The sequence below is a fragment of the Strigops habroptila genome, chromosome 10, assembly GCF_004027225.2.
Source record: "Strigops habroptila isolate Jane chromosome 10, bStrHab1.2.pri, whole genome shotgun sequence".
NCBI classification, from domain to species: Eukaryota; Metazoa; Chordata; class Aves; order Psittaciformes; family Psittacidae; genus Strigops; species Strigops habroptila.
In genome coordinates, this window is record NC_046359.1 from 23,730,721 (window position 1) to 23,754,404 (window position 23,684).

The following is a 23,684-nucleotide window of genomic DNA, read 5'->3' on the forward strand; positions in this document are numbered from 1 at the left end:
CCAGGCCGGAACCCGCCTCCTTCCCACCGGGCACGGCGCAGGCGCCGCCGGAAGCCGCGCGGGGCGGGCTCTCCGCCACTCCCATGCTGCTCCGCGGCGGCGGCCATTCAAATCCGAGCCGGCCGCCGGCCAGGAAATGGCGTCTGGCCGTGTCGCGGCTGCTCCTGCCTCTCCGCCGTCCCCGCTGCTCCTTTCTGAGGCGCCCCCGGGCCTGGAGCGCGGCGGCGGGATGTGGCCCCGGCGGAGCGCGCTGGCGGCGGCCTGCCCCTCGGTGTCCGTCGTGTTCCCGGGCGCGGTGAGCCGGGAGAGCTGCTGCCGCTTCGCCTGCGAGCTCCTCAAGCACGTCCTGCACCAGCGGCACCAGCTCCCGCTGCCCTACGAGCAGCTCGCCTACTTCTGCCGGCGGGCGGCTAAGGTGAGGTGGCCAAGGGGGCGGCCGGGGGGAGCCCTGGGGTGCTGCCTGTCAGTTAACCGCTATGGCTCAGTAACTCCCGTTTAATGGGTCAGCTGCTTCTAAAGTGCTCCTTGTAGTTGCGTCCTTAAATGTTGCCACAACTTCATTCGAAACAACAAAAACCAACCCAAACCTATAGATTGGGTGGCTGAAGGTCTTAACAAGTCACTATTCACTTCTTGTCCTGTTTTCTGCTTAAATCATGTCACTGTTTTGTTTGTTACTCAAACAGCTCTTCAGGAAATAAAAAATAAGAGGCTTTGGAGTTGTTGTGGTTTAAACCCAGGTGGTAACTTGGCCCCACGCAGCTGCTCGCTCACTCTCCCCCTCCTCAGGTAGGGTGGGGAGGAGAATCAAAAGAATGTAAACCTCACAGGCTGAGATAAGAGCAGTATAATACTACTATAGAGGAAATAACAGGGGGAGAGAATATAAAACTAAAAGGGTAGGGGAAGAGGAAAAACAAACAATAAACACAAGTGATGCACAATACAATTGCTCACCACCTGCCAACCGATACCCTGCCTGACCCGAGCAACAATCGGTTCCTTCTGGGTAACTCACCCCAGTTTATATACTGGGCATGACGTGCTGTGGTATGGAATACCCCTATCCCAGCTGAAACCAGGACACTAGTGATAACTGTGCTTTAAAAGATGGGGCTTCTAATTCTAGTGGGAATTCATCAGTACTGTGATTCAGATTCAAACTGAGTAGCGATAGAGTTTCCTTTTGTGGTCCTCTTGGATCTTCTGGTTCTATATGTGGATGCCTGTATCTTTTAAAAGGAGCATAAAACCTTTGAACCTTCCTTGACTTTCAGGGATGTGCCATACTTTCTGAAGAGTGTATTAGGACTAATATGTCCTAATAATTAAATGCACTAATCTTTTTTTTTTTTTTTTTCCTTCTCTTTTTTTTTCTTTCCCCAGGGTGGAGATGTGATTAAGAAGCCAGTGTCCATGGACCTGGCAAGCAAGAAGTGCCAGCAGGTGCTGATGGAGCTGGAGGGGGTGCTCCAGCACTTGGAAGTAATGTTTAGACTGACACTGGTTCCTCGGGTTCTTATTCTACTTGGAGGCAATGTCATGAGCCCCAAGGAGCTGTATGAGCTCAACTTAGAGGGCATCCTTGAAGGCAGTGCTGAAGAGAGCCTGAAAACTGCATCCTGTGTTCGCAAGCTCTTCCACTCGCTGTTTGTTGCAGATGTCTTCAGTGAACTTAAGGCTCTCCCTGCCATGGGCACTGTTGTTATGCTCCAAGGACACCGCGATTGTGGTGTTGATTGGTTCCGGCCCAAGCTCAACTATAAAGTGCCAACTCGAGGGAGGAAACTGACTGTTAACTTGTCCTGTGATGGAGACATCAACATAAGTGCCTTGCCTCCTCAGCATATGAGTTCTGACTGGGAGGACTATGTCTGGTTTCAAGCACCAGTGACACTCAAAGGCTTTCATGAATGACGTGTGATCTGTAGAACGTTAATAGAATATTCAATAACCTTTGGTGCTGCTTCAAGTGAGGATAACTTTATCAAATGTAACCATGTATTCTTGTCTATCTGGATCTTTTCTCCAGGGCGTCTACTGCCTTCATTTAGCTCAGCTGTGTTCATCTGTCTTCATTTTCTGAATTGTTGAAAGCAAATACCCTTTAAGGCACAGCTGCACACAGATAAGTGATTCTTTAGGGACCTGAGTTGTGGAAATGAATTAGTGGGTTGGGAGTAAATCTTTCCTGCCACATACTTGTTGAACTGGCAAATACTGGATACAATTGTCTTTCTCCTGAGGTTTAACTTAGTAATCCAAAGAGTGGGACTTCACAGCAATTGGGATGTCTAGGTACCTAGCAGTGTCTTGTACTGGTGCTGAAAATAGGTTGAACAGTACTGTGGAGGCAGGGAAGCACATCTACCTATTCTTTTTCTTTTTTTTTTATTTTTTACCAACCTTTAGTCCAGCAGCCCTGACAATCAGATGCATAGTTAAAAGTAAGCAGTTTCTGCTCTAACCCTTTTCATAGGCAATTAGGACTTCCAGCCTCAATATACTAGAATATTCTGACCTAAAACAACAGTTAGTTTCTTGCTTACTTTTACTTTTAGAAGTCTTAGACTCTAAATGTTTCTGAAGTGGGAAGAAGTGGTGAGGGAAGTATGATCAAGTTCAGCACTACATCTACCTGTCAATTCCTGTTCTAAGTCAGAATGTGTTACTTGGAAGCAGAATTTAAGCCCTTCTGGCCTGGTGTCTAATGCAGAATGGGACAGAAAGGGAGGGAGAGAAACCTTGGAGCACACTGTGTCAGGATTAGATATCTGTTGTAGTTATCTTCAGCCGGATGGATATGTATTTGTAATGTAATGAGCCTGATAGCTACAAAGAGCTCTATCCTGTTTGAAGAGAAACACAATCATCATACTGGTAGCAAGGTCACTAGCGGTTTCCTGATAAATATTGCACAATAGGGTGGTAAAAATCTTTTGAAAGGAGGGTAAAGGTTGATGCACTCTGCACTTGGTGCATATTTTTAACTTTGACCTTTTGGAGTGGAATGAGATTATAGAACTAGGAGGAAATTAAGTTGGTAATTTTGAGCTTGGAGTCCACTAGGGGTGCTGTCTCTGCCTATCCATTAAGAACTGTTTACAATGTGTAGTAACTGCTAAAGCTTGCTCTAGGGGAAAAACCGCTAGAATGAAGAAAGCGGTCTTATGTGCAGCTGCCTACTTGAATATATAACCGCAGGTCTCTTGAATGAAACATACCTTGAATGTAGGAGTGTGTATGCTCAGGAGATCAAAACCCTTCCACCAAAGCTGCTTGTTCTGCGTATTTAAGAATGCTAGCACTCAAGTATTTAAAGAAGCTTTTGAACAGAAGCCTTGGTTCTGAGGAACAAGGGCCCCATTCCTCTCTACTCTCTTCCCCAAATGAGTGCAATGTTACTGCATTAAACTGTTTACATATTCTGTTATACTTGAACTCTGAATGCAGCAATGATGTGCTGGGTATGAAAGAAGACAAGATGCTTTTAAATTTCTTTTTTCTTAAGGGTTTTAGAGCTTAATTAACAAATTTAGTACTATAATTATTATCCAAATAAAATGCTGTCTTCTATATGTGGTTGCATTGGATTTATTTAATATCTGGCAAAGTGAAGCTTCTGCTGGTGGCAAACCAACTTGCCTCCATTCTGTGTACATATCTAAACTGCAGCCTCACAGGTGTTCCACCTTTCTGACGAAGTTTATGATGTCTTGTGCCAGAAGCCTTGGTTCCTCAAAGGCAGCAAAATGCCCTCCACGTGGCATGTAAGAGTAAGTGATGATGTTCTTGTAGACTTCCTTTGCCCAGACTTGTGGTGTATGTGCTAACTCCTGAGGAAAGGCTGCAATCCCTGTGGGAACATGTACTCCAAACCTAGAAGACATTGGTTAACTGCATTTTTGGAGCAAGTAGCGGGGAAAGTCTATAACACCCTTCTGACAGGTAGCTGCCACAGTCAGCTGGAGAAGTTTACCGCAAGAAACCATTTTGTGGTCTTGCATTATGCTGAAGAGCTTTGCTTTCATTTGGATCTCCTTGATTTTAAAAGTGTTACACCCAAAGCGCAAAGTAAAGCCAACTGTGCACCCAGTTCAATCTTGAAATGTTTCAGATTTTTAAGCTTATCTTTTGTACATGTTTTGTGACATGTGGCAAGATGTCACACCTCTGGGAAAGCCTGAAACCAGCTAGCTCATGCTTACTTTAGAATTCGTAGTGCCAGTGCAAGAAACCACTCTTGAGAGGAATGGCAAACTGGTTCAGTCTACAGAGAAAAGGACTCCCCTATTTGTTTGCATGATCAATCACCTGGAGAATTCTGCTCAGCAGCATTTTCCCCATCAGCCTCTCCCATATTCTTGAAGCCAGTAGCTGTCAGAAGGTGCTGCGTTTCAAGTACTGCTCTCCAAATTGCTTCTCCAAGTTTGTACTCAACAGTTGTAGATTTTAGTTTATCTACCAGTGAGTCACATCTTTCCTAATTCATATTAAACTTCTCTTTTAGAAATGCTCATGTTTTTCGGTTTGTTTTTTACTGAACTGAGCTACAGATTACATTTGTTTGGTGAATAGGTATATGACCTGTATTTTGATCACAAACAAGAGTGAATATACTTGGATAAGTCTGCATTGTGTTGGCCACAAGCTCCCATGTGAATTATAATTTGAAAAGAAAGTGACCCTTAACTATATTTTTCAAAAGTAAGCAGAACTTGGTGGTTCTGTATTACCTGGAGTTAAGAGCTAGAGTAGGGTCCTTTGAAAGGTTCTCCTTGTAGAATCGCATTGAGGGCACAATGGAGGCTGTCACCCAATAAATCATCACGTTGGTCAGAAGCTCATCAAGAGTGTATTTTCTGTTGAGTGAGAAAGATGAAAAATTTCATTGGAAGCTATTTCTCAGTATGCTGTATTGTGATCATGCCCTGCAGTGCCCTTGTTTCCTCTTGTTCTCCACTTATATTCAAGTAGCAAATAGACACCTATGTTCCCAGACCAAAACTGCCTGGTGCTCAAGCAGTAGTTTGCAGGCAGTCTGCCTGCAACTTAAACTACTACTTATCACATGTAATCTTTCATGCTTAAAATGCAGCTTTGACTGGCCAGTCTTTTGCCTCTCTCCTCATAGGTTTTTGTCACTCGTTCTTTTAATGAGTGTTGTTAGGGAAGAGCATCTGTTTTCTTACCTTTCCAAGTCCCCATCATCTTTCTGCAGAAATGATTTATCTGTCCAGGTAGAGAATTTCTCCAAAATATACGCAGCAAGCCCCACAGGGGAGTCGTTCACTCCACAACCTAATTCAGAGAACAGGAGAGCTATTGCAGTTGTCTGGCATTGCAATACTTCAGTGAAAGTTAAACTGGGCTTTAATGAGTTCTTCAGAGTTTTCTATGAGAATTCAGTAGAGAGCCAGTATTTCAGTAGCCCTGGAAGTACTTTGTCCTTGAGAAATTCACTCCAATGGAATTCCAGCTGTAACTGGCTGCAAACTTGGGTAATTCCTATGCAAAGGAAGCTAGGAGCTAAGAAAGTCCTGTTGGCTTCTTGCTAATGTGTGGCAGGAGGCGCAAATTCAGGTGTAAAGGGATTATACTCTGAAGAGACATTTCCAATAAACTATTTGGAGCAGCATCCTGCTTAGGGTGTATAACCAGGACCATGAATGCTGTTCATCACTTTTTATCTAACTTAAATGGTGGAGTGTTGTATATCTGTTACCTATTTCTGGCTTTGGGGAACACTAGCAAATATTATAAACACAGCAGGTACACAGCATATTGTATCTGCATTCTTACTTGTAAAACTGGGACAGGGATTACTTGAGTCTTGAAGGAGGCTTGCCTTGGGAAATTCCTGTATCATACCCCAGGCTGTAGTTTACAGCATACTTGGTAGTGCCAGCTCCACGTGCATTTTAGCACTGAGTGACTTTGTAGAAGATGATGCACAACATGGTCTCAATTTAGCAGCGGACATAGCAAATGCAAAGTAAATTTGTGCATTGGTACGACAGTTTTCCTGTGCTGGCAGGCCTGGAGTGATTTGCTACAGATCGCAGCCATTTAAATGCTTTGACAAGCAGGACAGGCTGAAATGTGCCAACTAGCATGTAACCCATCTGGAGATGAGCATTTTCTGGGCTGAAAGCTGCCTCTGAACTACTGTATTCAACATCCACAGGTTAGATGCTCAGAAATACGGGTCTTGTTTGCAGTTTGTCTTTCACCCTGTATCACATCTTAGGTCCTACAACTTGTGGTAAATGGAAATACTGTAAGCTTTGCTTTAAACCTGCCTAATGAGAACTAAACTGACAATGTAGGTATTTCTTCAGACTGAGTAGGAGATAGATATTTTTTTTTCCCCTCTTCAGTTTCTACATTTCACAATTTTAGTGTGTTACAAAATCCCTGCTCTTCTTTTTCCAGGCTGAAAAGCCCTTGACTATGTACAGTGCTTGTACAGAAGCTGCTCGGTCACTCCAGTTTTCCTTTTCTCCCCTTCCTGCATTTTTCTGATTCCAAAATACATTTATGAAACAGGGTGAACAGGGGTGCAACAGGTTCTAAATATTGTGGGTTTAGTATTTGTCTAAGTCTCTTTTTGCTTTCTCTTAAGTCCTTAAGTTCTCTTAAGTTGCTTTCTCTTTGCGAACTCTTAAGTTCGTAAGATTCCCTTGAACTCTGAGCCGGCTGGCATTTCAAAGTCCTGTCCATGACTCATGGATTCTCTCATATGGCAGTAGCAGCCAAACTTGAGCCCATTGTGGCTTTCTTCCTTGTTTAAATTGCTTTGGACTTTGTTGACATCAGTTTTTATTGGCCCGTTTAATCAACCAGTCACTTAAATGTTTTTGCAACTCTCTGCAGTTATCTTTAGGGTAAACCAAAGCCTGGATAGCTGTCAGATTTTCACTTAATGGTTAACTTTTAACTGTAGAGAAATTGGGATCATGTTGAAATGGACAGGTGCCAGCATATGGTTTTTATTTACTCTCCCTCCCCTGGAACTTGCTTACTTATTCCTATGAGTGGATTCTCACGTTGACTAGTTATTAATCCATGATCTTAATCCTTTTCTTGAGGCAGTTTAATTTAGTTAAGAGCACTGTGGGAGGAACCTCAACAAAACCTTTTTGGAAATTAAATATGTTCAGTTACTGGATCCACAGTTCTTTGATTCTGACAGAGCTCTGATTTTTGAAGCGTGATTTCCTTGTGATATTATCACTTGTAAACCTATTCTTCTCTTTGAAACAGTTCTGCTCGTTTTCTGGTCAGTGACTAGACAGGCTGGTCTTTGTTTTTCTGGGTCTACCTTCACTTTTGGCTCTTAAAAAGCCCAAGAAAACAAGCTGGTGTCTTGTTTGTCTCCTTTTATTTCTTTGGTATTGCAATCAGTTCAAGCAACAGACTAGGCATTAATTCATGTTTCAGTTTGAGTTTTTTCTTTTTTCAGTGAATTGCCATGATGGGGTGCTATTCATTTTACAGTCTCCACATCTGACAGGAGTCTAAGACAGCTCCGCTGTCTTTCCTGATGAAGGCTTATTTCATTAAAGGGAAACCCCATAGTCCTCACTAGGGAGGACTGATGCAAATCATTCATTTAACTTTCCTGAGATGGCTATATCTTTCTTCAGGCTCCTCATCTACTGGCCTCACTTTGTCAGGCTTCTGGCTTTTCAGGTGTTAGGGCTGTGTGTACCTTCCTGCAAGTTTCCCATTGCACTTGCTTATGATCTTTTTATTGTTTTCACCCAGATTTATTTCTAGAAGCTCCAATTTCAGGACCCTGTGCTTTATTTTAAGGGGCTTTTTGCAGAAGAGTTATTTCCCCAAGAGATGTGGCATGCCATTTAAAAGACCTTGAGCAGGGGTATTTGTACTCTCTATCTTTTTTTTAAGCTGTTCTCCTTAACTTCCTTTTACACAGTTCTTGTCCCCATGTCTTACATTCAGTCACCACAACTCATTGCTTCCCAAACACAGTTGGCCTTTGCTCAGCTATGTCTTTATATACCATGAGCAGTTATTATACAATGTTCAGAGGGATATATAGAAGTTTAATTACCTGCAGTGTCTGGTTTGGTGCCTTGGATGTGTAAGTATCCAGACTCTCGCAGAAGGTCGTATATATTCTTCTGGACGTAAGGGTATATACGGCGAACATCTTCCCGAGTGAGGCCTATGAGCCATGGTACATAAGCCCCAAGCATTACAGAAATCATCCTTCCCAAACCTCTTCTGGGAATGAAGACAAGATTCAGATGAAGCCCTTTCACGGACCTGAAATTAAGTTAATGAATAGAAGGTTAAATCAAGTGATTGTCTATCTCCAGATTTCTATAAAATAAGTCTGACTGGAGCTGTGATAGAAATATTTTACAGAGTAAAATACATAAAGCCCTTCAGGTTCATCATGATTGGAAAATAAATGTAATTATGTGAGTTAGAAATGGTACATCTGGTGCCATCTCCATCCAGTTGTGCCACTGGTATGATGTTAGCTTTAGGTACTCAGTTTCTGGATGTGGTATATCCATGCTGGTGGCTGTGGCTGTTGATCTAATGTCATTCTGTGCTATAGGAACAGGCTGCACTGGGTATTTTCTGAAAAACCTGATTGGATCACACATGGTCACGGTGCTCTGGGTGCTGTGAAGCACAACTGCAATTGGGAACATGAGCTGCTCAGCCTGCAATCTGAAGGCTTTAAGAGCTTTCTCAGTTTATCTGTTCTCTGACCTAAGCATGGCTGTGGTGCCTGCTTTTCATTCAATGCTAAACAATGAGCTGTGATGCCATCTTGTAAGGAAGGTATTGTGTTTCTTCTTCAATCAGTCTCAACTCTGCATTTTCTATAGGAAAGCTCTATACTTCATGGTACTGTTCAGCTGCTGAAAGGCTGAGCTCCTTCCTTCTTTTTCTCCCTGCTGATTTTAAATTTATCTCCTTCCTGATTTAGAATGAGGATCTGTCTCCTTAAGCTAGTGACAGAGAAGCCAAACAGCTCTGAAATTTAGAAAGCAAGAGAACTGTGCCAATATCAATGCAAAGCATATGAATACAACTGAATCCACAGGTGTGGGGACATCCCTGGAGGAAATCGAGCGTAAGTGAATGAGAGGCAGGGCAAACAGAGAGCAGGACCAGGACCATGGAGCCAGGAGATAGGATAAGAACTGGAGGTGTCTTCTCTGCACTGATTGCCTTTGCTACTCACTGTGGCAGCATCTGGGCCATGTCTGTGGTAATGCGAGCTCCCCAATCTCCTCCCTGTAGGTAGTATTCCTTGAAGCCCAATCTGTTCATCAGCTTATGAAATATCCGAGCAGCTGCTATGCTGTCAAACCCTGTAGGTAGAGAAAAACAGAGGAGACCTGTTTGTCCTGGTGTTCATCCCCTAGCCAAAGACTGTGGCCTGGCAGAGGTATGTGAGTATGCTGCTCTGTCAAGGCACAGAGCGCTATGCTGCTCTGTCTCACTCCTTGGCGACAAAGTGAACTCAAGATGATAGAAATTCAGTGGAAGGTGGAGAAAGTGTGAATCAGACCTGGCTTCCAGCTACCAATGCCTTCCAAATCTCCACAGCCAGCCCCAGAGCCTCAGCCACATGGGTGTTAACACAGAGCTAAGCATCTGCATTCACAAACTGCAGCGCCCAGGGTTGGCTGAAGTGTCATTCCAAAACCCTTGCGATTTCAATGAAGCCTTTTCATCACTTACCCTGCTTGTGTGATGCCTCTGAGAAGCCATAGCCTGGGATGGATGGGCAGATGACCTCAAACACCACATCACCCTCATTCATGCCATGGCTGGCTGGCTCTGTGAGCAGAGGGATGATCTTGTAGAACTCATAGAAGGAACCAGGCCAGCCGTGGACCATTAGCAGAGGTTGAACAGCTCGACCATGAGGGACGTAGGAGGGCTTGACGTGTATAAAATGGATCTCGATCCCTGCCACACATCCAAAACAGATAAATTAAAGCTGTAGTTCCACACAGTTTCTGCTCTGGGCACTGAAGATGGCAGGTGGCAAAATTGTGTTATTATAATTTGTATCAGAAGTTACAGAATCCATGGCAGGAAGATGCATAGCTGAAAGGGATGCCTGGTATTGTACCTACACTTCATCTTTTACATACAGACACAGGTATTGATCCCAGCCCCAGATACTGGAGTCACAGGAGTTTGAGCATCCACCTCCTGAGAAACTGGTCTCACGATATATAAGTAGAGCTGCACTTACATGAGTAGCATAGAAGTTTAACCTGCAGTTCCGGCTAACCTCACTTGGCTAAACTATGCGGTGGTATTGGATCTTCAAGCCCCAGAGCGTGGGTAAATTTTGCAATTTTCAAGGCGGCTTCAAGGCCATAGCAGAAGAAAAGATCATTAATTAGCACAGGTTCAGGGCCAAATGAAGCCCATCTTGAAGCAGATGTAATCTTATTGCCACTGTGTAATGGTCTTAATCTATAGAATGTTGTTAATAATATAGCCATCACTAGTGATATTTTACTCATATCACTAAGCTTTTATACATAGTGTTGTCTTAAATATTGTAACCTCTTAAATCACCCCTTTCTCTCTTTCAGAGTAAGATCTGCTCAAGCCACAGAGACCCCTCACCTTCAATGGTGGTTTTGAAATGAGGGTATTTGTTCAGGACTTCTACTTGCTTGCGCCAGTCAAACTGGTTCCTCCAGTAGGCCACCACCTTCTGCAGGTAGCTGGAGTTGAAGCCGTAGTGGAAGGCAGCCCCTTCCAAAGGTGGTGTGTAGCGGGCCTGCTCCAGGCGCCGGTGCAGATCCTGTGGAAGGGAGCCCTTCTTGTGAGGCTGGCCAGAAGCTCATATGTGCCCTACACCAAGGGGAGCATGGATGGGCTCTCCTGGCCCTGCCGGCTTTTGTATTGCTCTCTGGGACACCACGAGCCCTCCTGAAGCAGTGAGTACAGGGTCCTACTCTTAGCCTTGCTGCTAACTTGCTTTAGGCTTTTGGCATTAAGAGCTGGCTGGGGCAAAAAGCAGCTCAGCCTGAGCTGCCAAATGCTAGTTGGCCAGATAGGGACATGTAGGGACATGTTTGCATGTAGGGAGAGAGGTGCCGTGACTCAGTCAAACCCCCACCCTTCTTCACCCTTCCAACCCTTCCTTCTGTGAAAGCTCCTCAGTCCTCCCCCACCAGTACCACTGCTGTCCTGACACCCTCCCACCCCACTCCATCATCTGCAGACTGACTGACTGCTGCCCAGTATGGCCTTTCCACAGGAGAAGTCCCAGGTTGCATGTAGGGTCTGTGATCTCAGAAGGGCTTTATGGGCCATTGCAATGAATCTGAGCTCAAATCCCATTCATAAAGGGCAGCGAGCCAGAGCATCATCTAGGTAGCTGCACTGGCTGGTGCACTGCTGTCACCCCCAAGGGTTCTCCTCAAAGCAAGGTGGGTGATGAACTGGCTCAACCTTGCAGCATTCTGCCTCTCTTACATCCCAGCCACCAGTACCTCAATTTCTTTGTCAGATGTTTCAATCTTGAAGGGACGGATACTTTCATCTTCTTTCCCTTTTACGGGTCTTTCACCTGAGCCCCACCATCCATCACCCATTTCAATAGTCTTGATCTTGTTTCTAGACCTCAGCCAGTAAACCAGCATCCCTCCAACCGCCAGGGCAGCTGCAGGGACCAGGGCTGCATGCTTCTGAGAATATCCAAAAGACCTGGGGAAGCATAACATTGTTTGTATTCAACAAAAGAAGTGTCAAAGGCAAAGGGACTATGCTGAAGCTTGTACTCACACCAGTTGGGTCTGAGCAGGAACAAATGCCTACAGATCCCATGGAGTCAGCAGAGGCTGAGGGTTTCTGCTATTTTTGAAGTTCACAGGCAAGATTTGGGGCAGGGTTATATTTACCAGTGCTTCTTAGGGACATCAAGTCCTTGCTGATTAGGACTTGATGATCACAAGGCTTCTTTGTCCCTCTTCTCATGAACTAGGATGCCCTGGGGGACAAGGGTCAACAGGATATGGGCCAATCTGTTTTCAGCAGGTACTGGAGTGAATGGAATAGTAGCAGCTGGACTCCTCCAGGAATAAAAACTGTACAGAGACAATGGGCTGAGGAGGAGGATCAGACACAAGGGTCTTCAGCTGCTGGAGAGAGCTGGATGTGGTAGACGTGTCTCTCTTGGCAGTGCTTTGTACATAGCTCCCCTGCAGATTCAATCCTCTTTTAGGGCAGCACTGGCCCTCCACCACAGCTTTCAATAGGTAAGGGTCTCGGCTTGTCTGTTTCTGTTCTAGACAGCAAAGTTTCAGACTTCCTTGAGGTGTGAGAGCTGAGTCACCAGAGTTGGATTTAACAGACTTTAACAGGCATGCAGCATATTTCAAAACTGTTCACATGCTTGCACAATCAATCCTAAACATAGTGCACCTTCCCATCCCTCTGACCTGTGCCTCAAGCTCTCCAGCTTCCCCTCCAGATTAGCAGATTTGTCTGGGGCTATTGCAGGGGGCTGTAAGGGGACTGTGAATGAAGATTTTGTTGTTGCTGTCATTCAGGGTATGGAAGGGACTATGCTGTGCCCCTGCCAGGGTGCTAATAAAAAGCAGAGACCTTAGCACAGAGTAGATATTTCACTCACCTGATCTTGGACAAGATGCTCTCCCTACACAAGAAAAAAAAAAGAACACACTTATAGTCCAACAGTGTTGTCTGAATGGTACCAACCCTTGGGGATGGTGCAGAGAACATCACCTACTAGCACCATTTAATCACAAACCGTTTAGCCACCCAGCAACATCTGCCATTATTTTCCCTATTATTTGGATGGGCCTGGCAGACGGGCTCAGAGCACTGCCTCTGCACAAAGGGTCAGTGTTTCTGGGCTATGTTTTAGCAAGATAGTTTGTTGCCATCATATTCCCTCCTTCGGCATAATTTAGATCAAAGACACTTAACTGGTAGGTGTCCTTGTGGTGTTTCATCCTACCAGCAGCTGCATTACTTCAGATAAGAAAACAGCTTATTTTGCCTTCGGTGTAGCGATAGGTGTGCAGTCTCAGCAGGGCACTTTCAAGCTCAAGGGTTACTCTGCTGCCAGCCATGTGGTATTCATCGTGCTGCAGGGCTGGCACGAGGAGAGCCTTGTGGGACCTTTCCCCGTTCAGAGTTCAACAAGCTCCTGTACTTTTGCTACTTCTAACTACTTCTAACTGGATACTGAGCTTTTAGGCCTCATCTGCCTGCAATAAAAAGAGAACATCCTCCCTGAACTCTTTCACCCTGGTAGATTCTCTTGCAAGCAAAGTGCAACCTAAAATCTAACAAAATTAGAAGCGACACGAGAAAGGCTTGTTACTGTGTCCTGTGGAATGCAGCGAGATTAGGGAGCTATTGGTGTCATAATTACCATGCCTTGAGACCACAAACCAAAAACCAACCCATGAAACTCCATGAAAACCCAAGTCCACTGAGTGTTTCTTTTTGCCTAGCATCATTTCCGACTACTGCCTGTGATGCAGAACCTCGTGCCTGTTCTGGAGACCCCAGCAACTGCAAAGGCAATTTGGTAACAATCTCGGAAACAACCTATGTGTGTGTGAATTTTATGGAGGTATCTCCTTAAGCTGTTCCCAGACAAGGAAGAACAGGGCTCCTAAAAGCAAACAGTGTCAGCCTCCACCTCTCTAAAGGCTAAGCAGCTTATGCAACAAGTAATAATATCCCCCTGTACTTACATCCTGGAGTTTAGTGTGACAGAGGCATGAAACCAGTTATCATGGCAACAGCACAAACTCAGCACTGCTAACAAAACAAGCATGTCCCAGAAGCAGCTCTCTGAGCACCACACAACAAGGCTCAGTATAGCAAAAGCTCCTCCCCACTTATGCTCAGGAGAACTCAGCTGCATGCTCCCACCCTGGTGACCCCACAGGGGCTTTCTCCTGCTCCAGCCCCAGGGAACCCCTTTTGGAGTCCCTCCTCCCCATACCGAGGAGACCTCACCAGGTGTTGGGAAGGATCTCCTGCCACATGTCTGCTCCTTCTTTCGTGGCCGCTGCTCCGGGTGAATCCTCCTTTCCTGGCCACTGCTCCAGGTAAATGAATCCAGGCGTCTCCTCTGCTGGCTTTCTCTTCAGCGGTGACACTCTGTGGCAACGCAATTACAAGCTGCGTCATCAGTTAGTGCCACCTATTGCCTAAGCGTGCAGCTGCAAATTAAGTTCAGGAGGGGAAAATACAAAGTCCTGCATGGGGAGGGAATAACCCTGTACACCAGTGCAGGCTGGTTGCCAAATGAATAGAAAGCAGCTCTGCAGAGGTTGGCCTGAAGTCCTCAGCTGAATCTGAGTCAATAAGGTGTCCTTGCAGCAAAGGCCAGCCAGGTACAGGGCTATATAGCAAACATGTTAGCCAGCAGGCTGAGTGAAGTGATCCTTTGTTCACTTCAGCGCTTGTGAGACCACATCTGGAGTGCCATGTCCAGTTCTGGCCTTGCTGGTAGCGGAAAGACTGGAGTGAGCTCACTCGTGGTGGTGTAGGGCCACAATGCTGCCAGGGGGCTGGGACATGTGGTGTACAGGGAGAGACAGAGAGACGTGGACTTGTTCAGCCTGGAGGAGAGAAGGAAAAGGGTGAGATCTTATTGCTGTCTACAGCTGCATAGTGGAGAGCATATGAAAAATGGATCCAGACTCACGTTGGAGGAGCAACAGTTGAAGAACAAAAAGCAATGGATGCAAATTGCAATAAGGAAATTCTGGTTAGATATGAAGAGAAATCAGTTCACCATGGAGGTACTCAGACACTGGGATAGAGGTCCAGAGAGGATGTGGGATCTTCATGCTTGGAAGCATTCAATATTTGACAGGGACAAGGCAGTGAGCAACCTGACCTACCTGAACCTGCTCTGAGCAGGAGCTGGGATGAGCCGACCTCCAGGTATCCCTTCCAACCTGTGTATCACATGGCTCTATTCCATGTGCACCTGTGATTTGCAGCAGCCAAGACAAAAAGGAAAAAATAAGTTTTTCATTTTCCACAGAAATCGATGCTTTGTTTTAGCTCAGGGAACTGGATTTCTTTTCCCTTGTGAACAGTAAAATGTTACTAGATAAAGTAAATTGCTGCACAGTGTCATTGCTGTGCTTCACTCCAGGAATAGCTACATTCTACTGTCAGAGGAAAGGATTCCTATCTCCATGCTTAACGTGCTGATGAGGTCTCTGTGAGTTCATATGCAGCCAGTGTGCCATCAAAAAGAGCCGTCAAGAAGAAAATCTTGTAAATCCTTCATTTGTTCAAAGTTAAATCTGTTTCTTACTTAGCACTAGTAAAAAGCGTAAAGGTTGGTGGAGGAAGGTCTGATTTAAGCATCTGAAAGTGAAATTATCTATAGCAGGAACGTGGGAAAAGAGCCAGCAGAGCTAGTTAAAGCTGCAGAGAAAAGATACAAGTTGCTACTCTGTATCCAAAAGACTTGGGAGAATCAGAACGGCTTTTGCTTAAGGGGACACACCAAGGCCATTAATTCCCCGGGGCTAAAAGTCAACAACCCCCCACTGATAAATCCGAAACAGCTGAGATGGCAGGATCCCGCCTACTGAAATGCAGGGTATGGGCAGGGGTGTTCTGTGAGTGCTGGTGGGCAGAGATCAAAGGCTCCCAGAAGAAATCCTGCCCTGGGATGCTGCAACAGCTTGTCCGTGGAAATCAGGGCTTTCCCCCCTCTCTCTTGCAACCTCTAGTGGCCAAAATGCACAAATCCAGGCAGAAACTGCTTGCTGGGTTCAACAAGGCTGCCTCCTCCCACGAGATGTTGATGCACGTTCCACAAATGGAAAGGGGAATCCCATTGGAAAGAACCTGCAAAAGTGTCTCAGAGCATCTCCCTGCACTAGAGCAGGATCCCTTATCCCTAATGACAGATGTCTTAGAAAACCCGATTTTAAAAAGCCTCCTCGGAGCACTATTACAAAGTTTTCTGCCCCTGTCCCAGTGCTGGAATTTTGATGGTTCAGCTGCTATTCCACCATGGGGAAAAAAAGAGGAGAGAGGATAACATTTGGTATACAGTTCTCAATATTGCACCTCCATCTAAACTTCCAATTGCTGCAGTCCCATAATCCCTTTATGACTGGCATCATTTTATAAATGGATTTCATGTGTTTCCATTGCACAAATCACATACGAACAGGGAGCTTGATTCCTATATTTTTCTCTTGCTCTTGTCACTGATCTCCAGGATCACCCCTGCAGCAGTGATGGGAAATGTGCACAGGAATATGCTACTGTAATGTATTTTTCAGCTGGTTTAGCAGCCGGATACGAGCAGGAGGAGTCAAACACAACAGAACCTGCCAGCTCTCCCAGGCCCGTTCAACAATGCTAGTATACTGTGACCTGCGGCTGCTGGAGGAAGCACCCAAAGGCCAAGCAGCGGTTCTGCAAATATTGGGTGCCCTCTAGTGGGAAAGAGGAGCTCGCAGTACAGCTAATGCCACCTTTTCCCCTTCTTGGATCTTTTTGCTCTTTTGGACTCTCTGTTTTTCTCATTGCCAGTTGCACGTAATCATAATCCAAACCTCGTCAGTATTACTAATACCGAAACCTGAAACACAGGAAGGAAACCTGGTGATTTCTGGTTATGAAATGAGGTAATGAACAGGGGTAAGAGCGGAGCACAAAAGCTTTGGACATAGCTCTTTTATAGCTTGAAATGCTGTGGCAACTTCGAAATGAATATTCTGACTTTCAGCACCGTTCCAAGGCCTTTGCTGGGGTTTATGACCCTGTCTGTAACATGCTGCTCTTCATCTTACAGCGTGAAGGTTTTGCTGTGTAATTTTTCTTTTGCATGCACAAAACCAGGTTCACTGTCTTATGAATATTACTAGAGAGGAAATGGTGCTCAATAACAGGACATCTTTATGAACACAACCTCCTGACTTATAGCAGGGTCAGTGGCCACTGCTAGTGAAATGCTGGCTGGTGACGTTGCAGGGCAGGGCAAGACCTGGAAGCTTCAGATCTCTCCTGTGGTCCTCCAGGCTCCTGCAACCCTGCCTGCCCCATGCTACCACTCTGTCTTTGAACCTCACCTTCTTCCTTAGATTTTAAGGATGGTCCAAAGAGACTTTCCTTTGCTTTGCTGGATCTTTGCTCACACAGGCCAAAGATACTGAATGCTGTATTTTCCTGCATGACTTCTGAAGGACAATAGGCCCCCATGGTCCAACAGGTCCATGCTGGGACTGTCTATGCGCACACAACTCTTCCGAGTTGGTACTGTATGAAAAAAGCAGTGCCCAGAACCGGGATCACATGGAAAAATTGCAGAACTTACCATGTGCGGCTGTGTGCTAGGGGTTAAGGAACAGCCCCAAGCACATCACCTTACCTGCAAAGGATGAGCAAAGTTTTCACCTTCCCAGAGAGGTCTCAGCTGGTTGGCAGGAGATTTGTTTTGCACTAAAATCTACTCCAGCCCTCAATGGCAGGTTCTGTGCTCAGCCTTAGTGATCACATCACTGGAGGAAACACTGAGCTCCTAAGCAATCCCAAGCTGTTAATTCCTGAATCTTATTAACAAGAGCCAGCTCAAATACCTGAGAGCAGATCACAGCAACACCTTGCTCCTGCCTCCACCAGCAGCCAGCCCACCAGGCCTCTGTGCTGCTCCACAGTATCTTATATAAAACTCAGATTGCAGGAGGGATGAAGAACTTGCGAGGGCCAGGGACAATCTCTCCCATCTCCTCCTCCCCCTTCTTTCTTGCTAAGAAAGCCCATCATAATTTCTGTAAGTACCTTCCCCCAACACTTTCTCTTTAGTCCTCTGCTCTGTGCTGTATCTTGAATAAAAGTGTTTTTTTCCCGGCTGGAAACACCCCGTCTCTGCTTCTCTTATTGCCAGGAGACCTCACAAATGTTTCACTGCTGCCTCCAGCAAGGACTGGCCCTTCTGTTGCTAATTAGGGAGTTAAGAGGTTCCCCCAGGCACTTCCCAGTGAAACCGAGCCCATTAAATGAATGGCAGGCAACATCTCTGGGGCTGGGAAGCAAAGTTACACAACAGCTGTTTGGAAACAGGCAGTTACCTAAGTGTGCTCGTTTTAGAGACTCAGCAACATTAAAAACAAAAGCAACTTTCAAGTCCCAAGCAGTGTATTTAGGTTACTGATACCCCGGAGATAATCTTGGGGATACTGGTGATGGGAGGTGAGCAGCAGGTGCTGGGAGCTTGTGCTTGGAGCCTGGATGAGCAAAACTTGATGGTCCCTGCATGTGCACTCAGCCATGCACTGAAAGCCAGGTGTACGGGTCCTTCCTGTGCTCTGGAATATGGTCCTCCTATGCTGTGCACTAGGAGCGTTAATCCTGGAGCGTAATGTGAGACAGAACCCCCTTGGGCTTGGACACATTGCTGGTGTTTTGGTGAGTGTGGTGGAGGCTTGAGGCCTTGGCTCACCTAACCCAGATGCCCAAATGCCTGGACATCAGGAATTTCTTATACAGAAGGAAACTCCATAAAATCAGTACAGATATAACTTTAAATCTTGGTCAATTATGACATTTTTGTTGTCTTACAATCTTAGGAGTGTGTTGTGTATCTATCTCCTGCAACCATTGCTCCAAGCCATGTAAAATTATCACCTTGCAAAGAAGCAAGAATCATTTAAAAAAAAAATAAAGGATGCAACTGACCAAAGGCACTTGAGGAAGGGAATATTCTTAAGATCTGTATGACAATACAGATATAAATGTCTTATGGAAAAGAATATCCTGGGCGATTTGTTATTACTATAGTGACATAAGCATTGGTGGCAGAAACAAAGGCCTTATCTTCAAGAAAGGGTTGCAGTAAAAATAAAACAAATCAGTATGTGTAGGGGGCCTATACTCAATGATTTATTTAGTTTAACAAAGGAAAAAACAACCAACAAACCAACTCTAAAGAAGCAATTATCATATTTGGCTGAGGCAAACAGAAATGACAGAGAATGATCTCTATCCTTCTCAATAATGATGACTGCTTCTGAGAATCCTCTAATAGGATTATTAGTAACTATCAACTATTATAAGTAACTATTATCACAGGCCAGATCCCAAGTTCCTTTTTCCCATCTTTATCTTGGCAAACTCCTGGTCTTGCTTTTGGTGAGCATCAGTGCTCAGCAGCTGCAAGGGGTAGGTGCATTGCAGGAAAGGGCCAGATTGCCAACTTCCCAAAACTGGTCCTGACAGATAAGGCTTCAGAGGGAAAAGAAGCCCAGATCTAAGCATGGGTTTTGCAGAGGCATCAGCTGAGCTTTAGGCACCGGCAGAGCTCCCATGATTTGTATGGGAGAATAGAAGGGCTGCTGGAGCAGCTGAGCTCCCCTTTGCAGGCCTGAAGAAACATGCAAGAGGAGACGTGCTTTTTGAGAAGTAGGTCTCTTGATGTGTTCAGTTCACTGGAGATTTTGGAAAATTTTCTGCTCTAATCCTGTGCATTATTTCTTCCCTTTTTGGGAACTGCACTGCTATTTGGAAATATTTCTGTGGCCTTCTATCTGAATAATTATTTCTTCTCTTGATGTTTTTTCCTACTGTCCATTATTAGTTGTTATGCCTACACTGTATAACAACAACAACAACAACAACAACAGTAATATGAAGAAACTCTTCAGGTCCAGAGCCATTAAGAAAATGAAGCTGAACTTCTAACATAAGGATATGATTTTCATTTTTCATTAAAAACAGCTAGTCTGGAAAACCAGGGATATTTGAGTATAATGTAATAACAGCACTGCAGACATCTCACATAAAGAAAATAGCACTATGGACCTTGAGCCTTATTTGAGGACCCACAAATACAGCTGGGAAAATAAGCAGGTATTCCATTTTAACATACGGGTTTGAATATGGTAACCAAGACTCTATCAACAAGTCTATAATTTTTTTCTCTCCTTCAGCTTTTCAGCATTCTTGGAAAGATTTGTCTAAGCAAAATCCCAGCATATGTAACTGACTGGCCTTTCCCAAAGGTATGAAGATAAAACCCTTTGCAAGTAGCTATTAAGAAAACTTGGCAATAACAGCTTTCAGTATGAATCCTTGCCAAAGATTAGTAAGCAGTTCCACGAGCAGTGGGACTAATGAAGCCTCATTTCCTACACGTATTTGCAAAATACAGCTACTATTTGCAAATGCAAAGAATTTGTATTTTGCAAGTACAAACACAAAGGCTTTCTAACTGCATTGTTCTAAGACTTTATTTTCTCTAGGTATTTTTATAAAATTCCCCCTGCACTTCCCAAAGCAATCAGATTTCATGAAATGTGTAGAAACACCTTTCAGAACTACTTCTGAAATCTCTGCTTGCTGAAGTTGCTGAAATCAGCGAAGAGATCAAAAACTTACTGGGAGGACACACCAAGTGATTGTACAAGCATTGGTTCTGCAGGAAGCAAAGAAGTAAAGTTGTGAAAGAAAACATAGGAGAAAGCATAATTTCTTAGCAGTGTTGCACTGGCAGGAGTTGCAAGGCATGCCCTATGATCAGCACTGAGATGTACAGTAGCCAAGAATGATCCAATCCTGCTCCTTTGGTTTCAATGGCAAAATCTTCAGTGCCATTAATGAGACCAAAGCTTATTTTTGCACCACATCCAGAGGATGAAGTGTTCAGTGAGGTGGCCAAATACATATAAGATATAGAATGACTGGGAAAACAGTAAAGGCTGTTCCTTTTAAACCCACTGCATGTTTTGGCATTTGCATTTGGTGGGAGCAGGAATGAACCAAAAGTTATGTAAGTGGAACAAAGTGATGGCAGATGGAGCTCTCTGTATGCCAATATAAGTTAAGGGAAGCTGGAAAAAATATTTCAAATTACCTAATACTTAAATGAAAAACTCTGCTTTAGAGCTGACCTCAGGGAAAAGCTCTGGGCACCTCTGTGGATGGTGCAGTGTTGAGAGAGGAACCTCAGTGCAGAGCAAAGCAAAACCAAAATAAGATGTCATGTATTAAATAGGTCAGGAATGTATATGTTACCATAATAATTCCGAAATAGACCATCTGAGTATCTCCAGTGTTAGGTATGGTCACTTCTGTAACAAAGGGGCAGAGAGGGATAGAAAAGGCAGGGAAAACAAGGGCACCATAATCACTGGGACAATGGAGGTTGTGATGGTAGAAAGGAATGAGTGAGCAGGATGGTTTAGCTTTGTGAAGAGTTGAGTTAGGGAAGAGACAAACACAATGAATTTCTGATCTGACCTTCAATAAGGTCTCTGGCACCTCCTGACCACCTTCCATGACTTTATATGAATTATAATCTAGGAGTTACACAACACCTGGTGTAATAAAAAAAGCAAATCTAATTTTATGATGCATGTAACTTTGAGACAAAAAGAATTGCTGAAAATTTGACCAAGACAATTAGCTGTAGTGAGAAAATTAGTATTAACAAAGTTGTTGGTGGTGAAAGTCTGTCAGTTTGTGTGCTTTTTGTCTTAGGATTCGCATTCAGCTTTGTGTAGCTCGCTAAAACTGAGATTCTTCCTGCTGCTTTTTAAGCACAGCAGTGTTCACACAGGGAAATGAACTTTAAACACTGACAGCTAGAGCTGAGGATGGACAGCCGGAAAAAGCCAGTGTCATCCTGGTTTCTGACGCAAAGGAGTAAGAGAGCACACAATTACCCTTTCCACAGAAAGTAACAAATCCATCCTGGAGACACTGGAGTGGTTTTTTCAAAGCTGCATCTTCTCTCTGGAGTAACCACCTGAGGGCAACATCACACATGTAATGGGACACGCAGGGCTCCTGTGCCTGCAATATCCCGCTTGCTTCCAGGAATCACATTACCAGAAAAATTGTGACAAACGAGAAGCAGCTCAAAGAACAGCAACAAAAATGATTAGGAGGCTGGAGCTACTATGCAGAAAAACATTACAAAAGCAAAATCTAGTTTGCCTAAGGGGTGATTGATTAGGAGCAGGATCCTGGCCTCCAAATATTTGAAAAGCAAAGAGAAATTATTCAGCATAATAAAGAACTATGAGTAATTGGTGGAAATGAGGCAAGAAAAATGTGTTTGGTCTTCTTGTTGTGTTTTTCCTGCCTGTGAGATACTGGGTTGTGAATTGGAGGTGTTCATATTCTGATTCTCTAATGAAAGATCAAGGCTCTGCCAGGGTAAGCATAGTATGGGCCAAGAACAGAGACTGTCAAGAAGAGCAGCTCATAGTCTACTGGAGATGACCAATGGGTAAAGCACATGAGTGTTTTGGGGACAGGAGTATAGGGATACCACAAATCAAGAAATTATTTGAAAAAGAGTAGTCATTTCTCCAAAGTGTTAGAAATTCCAGGAAATTCAAACTGTTCTCCCACATCCACAACTTCCAAAATACATATAGTCCCAAGAAGGATCTTTCTTCTTTGCCAGCCTATGGCATTATTGAGAGTGCTCTAGAACAATACTGATTTTAGGCCAGGGCTACTTCTCCATCTTCCCATGCCTTTCCCAAGGAAGCAGGTGGTTGGGCCCTTGGTCAAGCATGACAGTGGTTGAAGGCAGCCCATGGGACACATCACCATTTGCCTTGATTCCGGAGAATTATTTTTCTGGTAAGGAGTGAGGTGGAGGCATCCCGCTCTGTACAAACACTGAGCTGGTGCCTAGAACAAGGGGTGGAAGGGAGTGCTGAATTTATAGTATTGATGTGAAGTGCTACCTATGTCTGCAGACAGGTCTAGAAAGGGGAAACAGAAGTTCTGCCTGCCCTGCAGTCCAGGTTTGGCTTCCTCATTGCATGGATCTGTCTACTGTATCACAACTTTTGCAGAGCCTCATGGCAGTGGGTAATGATGTGTTCACTGTGTCGATGAATCAGTAGCGAGCCATGGCTGGGAGGGGTGTGCCAGAGGACCCAAGAGGACTGGAACCAGGCACTGTGCACTGTGGGTACAACTGAGCACTTCTAACAGCCCACAGGATGGCCATGACGGAAGCGGCCCAGCCTGTCAGGGGCAGGCAGCCCTCCCATCTGCCTGACAAGGTGGGAGAGAGATATAAGGAGTCTTCCAGGATGGGGCAGGGGAGGGTAGGACAGGGTGAGCTGGATACACTGGGCAAGCTAGCAGAGCTGTGGTGCTGCAAGCCCTGCTGTTGCCTGAGCCTCTTCAAAGAGTGGATTTAGCAACCTGGGAATGTACATAGTTGGCAGGAGCATGCTGTACCAGTCCTGAAGGCAGAGCTAAGCTGCAGAGCTAAAGCTGTGGCACTCGGGTTAGCTTCTGTCCTCTGCTCAGGAACGGAAAAGCTTATGCAGTGCTCACAGAAGGGGCTCTGAGTGCCCTTGTAAGTACAACACAAGAAAATTGTGCTAAGACAGAGGCATGGACCGTCATCTGGTAGGAGCTGCCAGCCTGCCTGAGTCAGCAGTGCTCAATAAAGCAAGAGTTACAAACCAGGACAGTACAAAAGTGACATCTCCTGTCTGCTTGTCTAAGCCCAGTCTGCACTTCTGTCCTGACAATCACCTGCTCTCCTGCTCCATTCCCCTCTCAATAGTCCTTGCTAGTGAGGTCTGAGGGACACTGGTATAGCTGAGAACCACCTCTTTCCCCACTTTTCCCTCTGCCAGCTGTCAATCACCCACCTGGAACCCAAA

At 44.9% G+C, this 23,684-nt stretch overlaps 2 protein-coding genes across 3 annotated transcripts; one reads left to right on the top strand and one right to left on the bottom strand.

The window, feature by feature from the left end:
* The first annotated feature begins 121 nt into the window (after positions 1-121).
* On the top strand, positions 122-3,145 carry MAD2L1BP (MAD2L1 binding protein). Its single transcript, XM_030498774.1, has 2 exons — positions 122-415; positions 1,387-3,145. The coding sequence occupies exons 1-2, from the start codon at positions 137-139 to the stop codon at positions 1,915-1,917; spliced, it is 810 nt and encodes a 269-aa protein (XP_030354634.1). The 5' UTR covers positions 122-136; the 3' UTR covers positions 1,918-3,145.
* A 354-nt stretch (positions 3,146-3,499) lies between these two features.
* On the bottom strand, positions 3,500-14,225 carry LOC115613418 (epoxide hydrolase 1-like). Of its 2 annotated transcripts, XM_030498772.1 has the most exons (10): positions 14,023-14,225; positions 12,659-12,682; positions 11,517-11,730; positions 10,642-10,822; positions 9,736-9,966; positions 9,233-9,362; positions 8,081-8,295; positions 5,193-5,301; positions 4,737-4,862; positions 3,500-3,879 (listed from the first exon to the last, which is right to left on the bottom strand). In XM_030498772.1, the coding sequence occupies exons 1-10, from the start codon at positions 14,049-14,051 to the stop codon at positions 3,678-3,680; spliced, it is 1,461 nt and encodes a 486-aa protein (XP_030354632.1). In that variant the 5' UTR covers positions 14,052-14,225; the 3' UTR covers positions 3,500-3,677. The 2 variants fall into 2 exon arrangements, with proteins under 2 accessions (XP_030354632.1, XP_030354633.1); XM_030498773.1 differs by lacking the exon at positions 12,659-12,682 and having other exon boundaries at positions 14,023-14,187.
* Between the last annotated feature and the right edge of the window lie 9,459 nt (positions 14,226-23,684).